The sequence below is a fragment of the Myxine glutinosa genome, chromosome 9 (assembly GCF_964187855.1).
Source record: "Myxine glutinosa chromosome 9, kmMyxGlut1.1, whole genome shotgun sequence".
In the NCBI taxonomy this organism is placed as follows: Eukaryota; Metazoa; Chordata; class Myxini; order Myxiniformes; family Myxinidae; genus Myxine; species Myxine glutinosa.
Genome location: NC_136269.1, coordinates 54277835 through 54286627, shown reverse-complemented (window position 1 = coordinate 54286627; position 8793 = coordinate 54277835). Strand labels below are relative to the sequence as shown.

At 46.4% G+C, this 8793-nt stretch overlaps 1 protein-coding gene across 1 annotated transcript in view; it reads left to right on the top strand.

The window, feature by feature from the left end:
• The first annotated feature begins 2311 nt into the window (after positions 1 to 2311).
• Positions 2312 to 8793, top strand: part of CLYBL (citramalyl-CoA lyase) — a 105607-nt gene continuing 99125 nt past the window's right edge. Inside the window, 1 exon segment of the mRNA XM_078784350.1 lies at positions 2312 to 2535. Within this exon segment, the coding sequence (XP_078640476.1) occupies positions 2480 to 2535 (56 nt within the window). The 5' untranslated portion in view covers positions 2312 to 2479.

Here is an 8793-nt window from a genome sequence, read left to right as displayed (position 1 = left end):
AAAGCGTTGGCCGCCAAAGCAGAGGGTGACGTTGCGTGGGCCGAAGGTGCGGATGGCGATCCATTGGCCGCAACCAAGGAGGGGCCGCAAACCGCGGACTGCCTGTCCTGATCGGAGGCGGGTATGACGCTCAGTTGGGCGCCGGTGTCGCACAGGAAGCGCCGTCTGGATGCTTTGTCCGTGATGAAAAGTAAGTTGCCCGTGTGGCCGGCGCTCATGGCTGGTAATGAACGCCGGCCCGGCCGTTTCCCGGCCTGCCGAAGATGCACGGGGGTCGGCATGTCCGGGCCTTCTGTCCGAACCTGGCATGATAGCAACACCACGCTTGGTCAGGTGGAGGCCCCGGTCGTCGTGCTGGAGGTGGTCGGCTCGGCTTTGCGGCCGCCAACGGGCAGTTCAGTCGTCGACCGTGCCGGGTGCTCAGGCGCCATGGGCGTTGCGTCGGACGGCGGTGGGCCCCAGGTCGCTGCTGCAATGCGTTGGCCTGCCGCGGAGATCTTGTCGGCTTCCCTGGCGAGGGCGTGGGGATCCGTGATCGTCGTGCTCGCCAGGGCGAGGCGTACGGGGCTAGGCAGCTGACGGAGGAACAGCTCCCGGAACAGGAATGCAGGAGAGTGCTCGCCGAGCAGCGAAAGCATGTAGTCCATTCGCTTGGACGGGCGCGTGTTGCCGAGCTCGGGCAGGTCGAGCAGGCGCCGTGTGCGTTCCGCCGATGGGAGGGCGAAAGCGTCGAGGAGGAGCTTTTTAATCACGCCGTATTTGTCAGCGGCTGGCGGGCTCTCGAGGAGGCTCAGGGCGCGGGCCGGGGTGGCTGAACCGAGCGCTGCTACCACATGGTGGAAGTGGGTGTTGTCGGCCGTGATGCCTCGCAGGGCGAACAGGGAGTCTGCCTGGGCGAACCAAACCGCCGCATGAGCCTCCCAGAAGGTAGGCAGTTTATGGGCAACTGCCGTGTCCATGTCGGTAGGTCACCAATGAAGGAGCTGTGCTCCCACGTAATCGGAAGAATGGACGCGACAAAAAGCTGGAATTCGTCCGAGTTTCTTTATTGTCACAAAACAACTCGGGTACTCTGAAAAGCCCGTTTATCGGGCAGCAATATATATACACACATTATCCCGGAGCGTTTGCCCGGGAAAGGCGAGAGGGGGCGTGGCCCGGCGTCCTGCCCGCGGCCTGGCAAGTCGAGGGCGCGCATGCCCGGGCATGCCCGGGCGTCCCGGACGCGGCCTGGCAAGAGAGCGGGCGTGGCCGGGCGTGCCCGGGCATGCCCGGGCGTCCCGGCCGAGGCCTGGCAAGTTGAGCGCGGGCCTGCCCGGGCGTCCTGGACGAGCCCGGCATGGTGATCGCTCCGCGTCCTTGGTAGGTGCAAGGCGATTGTGTAAACCCAGCGGTAGCCGCTACAGTATTACACATGAAAATAAGATAACAATTGACGACAATATGGAGATTTAAAAATATGGCGACCATCTTGGACGCCATCTTGAATTGCACAGTTACAGTTGCCTGTTGGAAAGGTTGTCCACCTGGAAGTTGTTGCTGGGGGTCTAAGGAATCCAACCATATACAACAAGCTTTTATAGCAGACCCTGTCTGGTTGACCACTCTTGCCACCTGGGTAATAACAAGAACCAGCAGAACTGAACATATTCCTTTTTGGGGCGGTGTATAGGAAACGAAGCGCTGACTTCCATGTTCCCGAAAGTTTATGATTAGCAATGTTAAGGTAGGGCATGGTGTTTGTGAATACGCGAGATTCGACGATATCTTCGGCCTGAACTGCATGAAAATCAATATTTCGGTGGGTGGAGTCAACCTTCCTACTTATGACGTCGTTCTGGGTGGAGTTCGGTCAGCTGTCCAACCAATGGGCGAAAGGAGAAAGAGAAAACTGCCGCTGTACTACCTTCCTTAATATATACAGATATCTTCGTTTCAAAAAATTCATGTGGGTGTTCAAATAGATATTACCTTTTTTAAAATAGACTGTCAGACAGTACCATAAACAAACAATAAATTGCTTACCACAACATATCGATCATCGATAAATACTGTACAATCGATAAAGGATATTTTATGTAGCCTATACATCGATTTGCTCCTATTTTTATATATTCCCGACTATTATACTTATAGTACTTGTCCTTGTCTCCGGCTCAAATTGCAATTGCCTCAGCTTTTTGGGCGGTGAGTGGTTAAACCTAAAATCCATTAGGCCTAACTCTGACACTTTTTTCTCAAGTAACAAAACAATAATAAATGTTTTTAATATGTTTCGCGCTATTTTCAGTGTCGCATCTGTTCAAGATGTAATTATAAAATGTGGAAGGGTATAGTACATGAGAGATATTAATGTTGAAAACCTTGAGGGAGAGAGTATTGATTGTTTTGACAACGAGAGGACAAAAAGTCAAATTTCTGCAGAAACAGCGATTGCAAGTGAGGAGTTCGTTGAGTGAATTCCAGAAGATCGGTCGAAATGTCACGGACAATGTCGCTACTGTATTCCTACCGTGCTCACGGACTCAATATCGTGTAAGTAGCTTTCACGACCCTCGTTTCTTTTTCGATTTCATCTTTAGCACATATAATTGTCTTTATCATTTCGCTTTATAGTTTACTACAAATCCGTGCTGATGACGTTTTATAAGTTTCTCCTTTGCTCATACTGTATTGTTAGCACGCACTGTATAGTGTAGGTATGTATAATTATGCACCCTCTTGCTTCCCTACCCCCTTGTTTAGCCAATACGATATGTTTTGGATCATGGAAGAGTGAGGTCACTGAAGTGCCAGAGGGTAAAACGGCAACGGCTTGACAGTGGGGGTAGTGGGGACACAGTTGGAACCAACAAACAGTGGAGAGGATGGTGGTTCGTGTGCAGCCTGTAGCTGATGGTAGTTGTTGTTGTTGTTGTTGTTGTTACCTACGCCACCAAAGGTGGATGGAGGTTATGTTTTCACCCTGTCTGTTTGTCTGTGGATAAAATGTCGCAAAAAGTTGTGGACGGATTTGGACGAAATTTGGCAGGGGGGTAGCGTATGTCACAAGGACGAAATAATTAGATTTTGGTGAAGATCCGGATTCGGATCCGGCTCGTAGAATTTTTTAAAGTGATTCTTCACCATTGGGAGATTGTGCTAAAAACGATACATAGCAGGATATCTCAAAAGGTTGTGGACGGATCTGGACGAAATTTGGTGGACCGTTTGGGTGTCTGACAAGGACAAATAGGGTCGAGTTTGGTGAATATCTGAATATGGATTCGGATGTGAGAATTGTTCAATTTTTAAGTGATTCTTCACCATTGCATTACCATTAGGTGATGGGGCCAAAAACGATGCATAGCAGGATATTATCTCAAAAAGTTATGGATGGATTTGGACGAAACTTGTTGGACAGGTTGTGTGTGTGACAAGGAAGAATCGATTCGTCTTTGGTGAAGATCTGAATATGGATTCGGATTTGAGATTTAATTTTTTTAAGTGATTCTTCACCATTGAGTGATATGGCCAACCAGGTGGAGGTATGCTCTCTACTGAGTGCCGTTATAGTTGTTGTTGTTGTTCTGGTTCTTTTCCTCCTTGTTCTTCTTTTACCACCACCTCCTTCTTCTCCTTCTTCTTCTTCTTCTTCTTTTTCTTCCTCTTCTTCTTCCTCCTCCTCCGCTTATCCCTCTTCTTCTTCTTCTTTAAGTTCTCTCGAACAAGCCCAGAGACAGCCAATTGATCTCCCAGGAGCGACCCAGAGATCCCCCTCATCTAGGATGGTGTTTCCCACCTTTGTGAAGTCGGGGCCACGACAGAGTTAGAGAGAGAGAAGTGTGTGAGTGTGAGTAGAGTGTGAGTAGAGTGTGAGTAGAGTGTGAGTTGCACCTTTTTACCTTTGACATGTTGCAGGCCTATAAGAGCTTCTTGTTGCTTTTGTTGTGGTTGGGGTTCTTTGTGTTGGTCGATTTTTGAAATGTGCAGCTATTGGTCGGAAGGCTGACGGACCACACCCACAATTGTTGCTTGACCCCACCCACCATAGCACCGAGACAAAATTATATGGCCGCCATCTTGCTTTCTGGTCGTTCTAACGCATTAGGCCTCTATAGGCCTCTGCTAATTATAATACACTCTCCGGCTTTGTTGCATAAGATTTACATTGGCTTTGTTTGCATCGAGTGTTAAATTATTCATAAGGTTTTAAAAAGCCCGTTCTTTTTTCTGTTTGAACACAATGTCTGGTTGCAATGCTCTGCCTGCAATGTCCACACTTGATGGGATCATCTTATCTTGCATGAGCACTGTAGTTTATTTTCAGGGATCGGATTTGGTTTGTTTCCATGATTGTTCTGGCACCAGAATTTTGAAATGTTTACATTTGTTTGGATAAAGTGGGACAAATCGCTGTCGACCCGGATGGAATTAAAGGAAGATGGAAAAGATATATGGAAATGCTGTTGAATACAGAGAATGAATGGGATGGCAACATAGAGAGTAACCCAGTTTTAGGACCGGCAGAGAAGATAACTGAGAAGGAAGTTGAGGAAGCGATAAAAGCAATGAAGGGTAGAAAAGCGGGAGGGCCGACAGGAGTTGTGGGAGATATGTTGAAGGCAGCAGGAAGTTGGGGTGTGAAGAGAATGACAGAGATCTGTAATCTGGTGGTGAAAGAAGGCCGCATTCCAGTGGATTGGGAACTGAGTACCCTCGTCCCTCTATACAAGGGGAAAGGTGACACTCTGGAGTGTGGCTCGTACCGAGCGATAAAGTTATTGGAGCATGGAATGAAGGTATTGGAAAGGGTGTTGGAGAGGAGGATAAGGAAGAAAGTGAAGATCGACGAAATGCAGTTTGGATTCATGCCAGGAAGAGGAACGACAGACGCGCTTTTCATTGTGAGGCAGTTGCAGGAGAAGTACATGGAGAAGAGGAAGAAGTTGTTTCTTGGGTTTGTTGATCTGGAGAAAGCATTCGATCGGGTTCCACGCAAAGTATTGACATGGGCATTGAGGAAGTTAGGAGTGGAGGAATGGTTGATTAGAGAGAGTAGTGATGGCAATGTACAAAAGAGCGCACACAGCTGTAAGGACGAAGGACGGGAACAGTGGTGAGTTTGAGGTGAAGGTGGGAGTGCATCAGGGGTCGGTACTAAGTCCACTACTATTTGTAGCTGTGATGGAGGTGCTGGCTCAGAACGTAAAGGAGGGTTTACCGTGGGAGTTGTTGTATGCAGATGATCTGGTGTTGATTGCGGAAAGTATGGATGGACTGAAGGAAAAGATGAACACGTGGAAGGAATGTATGGAGACAAAAGGTCTGAAGGTGAATATCGGAAAGACGAAGGTGATGGCAAGTGGTAAAGCATGTGGTGAGGTGGAAAGAACTGGGAAGTGGCCCTGTGCTGTGTGTAGGAAGGGTGTCGGAGTGAACTCCATTCAGTGTACAATGTGCGCTGAGTGGGTTCATCAAAAATGTAGTGGTCTGAGAGGGTCATTAACCAGTGTGGCAGCTACATTCAAATTTAAGGTGTGCACAAAGGGAGCTGCAGATGGAGGAAATGTTGAGTTGGATCTTGGAGACAGTGTGAAGCTGGAAGGTGTGAAAACATTTTGCTACCTCGGAGACATGCTGAATGGAGAAGGTGGATCAGACTCTGCAACGGTTGCTCGAGTGAGATGTGCATGGAAGAAGTTTCGGGAATTGAGTGGCGTGCTGATGATGAGGGGAGTGTCGTTGAAGCTGAAGGGAAAGGTGTATGCTGCATGTGTGAGAAGTGTTATGATTTATGCGAGCGAGACATGGGTAATGAACGTAGAGCAGCAACAAAGGTTGGAAAGGGTGGAAATGCGAATGGTTCGACGGATGTGCGGAGTATCGTTGAGAGAGAGGAAGACAAATGATGAATTGCGAAAGATGATGGGAATAGAGCCTGTGATTGATGCTGTGAAGAGGAACAGGTTGAGATGGTTTGGTCATGTGTTGAGGAAGGATGAAAGTGACTGGTTGAGAAGAGTGATGGAAATGAATGTAGAAGGAAGTAGAAGACGGGGAAGACCGAGAAAGACTTGGCTAAAGATGGTGGAAGAAGAAATGCGGGCAAGGGGGTTAACAAGGAGAGATGCAGAAAATAGGGCAAAATGGAGAAGATTGTCATGGGGACCGCAAGGCTCACCTCCGCTCTAGCAGGGAAAATGGCCTTTTAAAATGCATGTTGTTACAGGTCGCACAAGATCTGCCTGCAACCCTCTTATGGTTAAACTGCCAAAATCAAGACTCTCTGCTCACCTTCACTCCTTCATTCCTCTTTTCTCCCGCCTCTGGAACAAACTCCCTCACTCTCTTCAATCCTACTCCACCCTCCAGGTCTTTAAAACAGCTGTTCACCACCATCTCTTATCTTCCCCCATCCAAAACCTTGATCTTTTCTATCCCCGCTAATTTCACCCCAATTCCACTTTTTTGAAATACCAACTTCTGTCCTGGAACTTCTGTCCTTTGAAATACCAACTTCTGTCCACGACCGCACGTGCACATTCGACACTCTACTTCCTTCGACATCCTGGAAGTCCTTGGTGTCCTTGTGTTTTATACTTCTCCCACACCCCCCCCCCCTTCCCATGCCTCCTCCCCCCAAGCCCTCTCCCTCCCACACATCTCCCTGCTCTTAAATGTTGTGTGCTCTCAAGTGTTTGTGTGCTTTCCCTTCTCTTGTCTTCCGCTCCCTTTTTTATATATTTTGTTTGACTGGTTGATTTGTTTGTGAAGTAAATGTCAGCTCTTTCACGAGCATCGATTCAGTATCCAAAAAAAAAAGAAAAAAAAAGAGAAGATGTGCCAGTGGATTACCCTACAGACGCTGTCATGTCTTTCTGTGTACAACTGTTCCGACATGAGTATTTTTATATCCCGAAAGGAGGTGACTGGTACTTTCTGTCTCTACCCCACAAAACCTTCATTTGTCCGATTGACTCAATCCATTACTCAAAGGCATTAGTGTAATGTCCTTGGTCTTCGGCATTTATGATGACTCATTCTCCAGTCTAATTAATTTGACCTCTTCTGAGCCATTCCAATGAGTTGTGTTCTTGTTCTGTGTTCTTGGACTTGGACATGAGTTGTGTTCTTGGACATGTTCTGTCAAGCTCTTTTTTGAATATTCCTGCTTTTTTGTCATTCTCCCATTTGTCAGAGTTATATCTGCTGGTATTTCATTAGTGTAATGTCCTTGGTCTTCGGCATTTATGATGACTCATTCTCCATTCTAATTAATTTGACCTCTTCTTAGCCATTCCAATGATCCTTCCTTGTCAATACATGTTCTGTCAAGCTCTTTTTTGAATATTCCTGCTTTTTTGTCATTCTCCCATTTGTCAGAGTTATATCTGCTGGTATTTCTTTGTTGTTTTCCTTTTTCTTCTTTGCAATCATTGGGGCTGTATTTGTTTCTGTTTCGTTTTCCTGTGCGGTATCCTGCACTTGTACCTGTTTTTGGGAAGTTTTTAGTTAAATGGAATAAGGATACTTTTTCTGATTTGTTGTTTTCATGCTCGTGTATAACTCTCATTCTATAGTCTTTTGATCTTTTCACATACTCCGCTAGTCCTACACACGCTGTTCTGTGCCATTGATTATGCTCCATCAGACCGTCTCCTCCTCGTCGTCTCGGCAAGTAAAACCTCGGAATGCATTGGTAGAATATCTTGTGAATAGTGACACGTTTCCTTGTTTTGGTGTCAAAGTTGTTGATCTCCGATTGTGGCCAGTTTATAATTGCACAGCTACAATGGAATACCGGTAGTGTGAGTTGGATTATAGCTTTGATTTTGTTCATTGGAGAGGGAGAACACTTCAGAATTTGTCTTATTCTGCATAGGTACTCTTTGCTGATTATTTTACGCATTTTTTTTTGTGTTGTACCTGGGGGCCTTCTTCTATTCCCAGATATCTGAAGGATGCTTCGTTTTCCAGTTCCTGTATTGTACTTTCATCGATTGAGATAGTGTCTTCTTTTTGTTTTACCATGTGGAAATGTGCATTTGGCACATTTGTCCAGTTGTCCACATCAAATGCCATTCAAATGTCCTCCGAGTACTGCTTTTACTCGTTTCAGTTGATGCTGCCAATAATTTGTCATCATTTGGTGCGACGAGTTTTATTTCATCCATTCCCTTCATTATAATTTTTCCCCCTCATACATTTTTTTTTTCACACAACCTTATGAATACAACAACAACAACATGCATTTTAAGGCCATTTTCCCTGCTAGAGCGGGTGTTAGCCTTGCGGTCCCCATGAAAATCTTCTCCATTTTGCCCTATTTTCTGCATCTCTCCTTGTTAACCCCCTTGCCCGCATTTCTTCTTCCACCATCTTTAGCCAAGTCTTTCTCAGTCTTCCCCGTCCTCTACTTCCTTCGACATTCATTTCCATCACTCTTCTCAACCAGTCACTTTCATCCTTCCTCAACACATGACCAAACCATCTCAACCTGGTCCTCTTCACAGCATCAATCACAGGCTCTATTCCCATCATCTTTCGCAATTCATCATTTGTCTTCCTCTCTCTCAACGATACTCCGCACATCCACCAAACCATTCGCATTTACACTCTTTCCAGCCTTCGTTGCTGCTCTACGTTCATTACCCATGTCTCGCTCCCATAAATCATAACACTTCTCACACATGCTGGTATTTCTTTGTTGTTTTATATGCATGTGAAGTCACTTTGTCAAGGTGTTATAACACATTATGTTATGTTATAACATAACAAGGTGGACTGATAACACCTTGCCACCAACCTGGA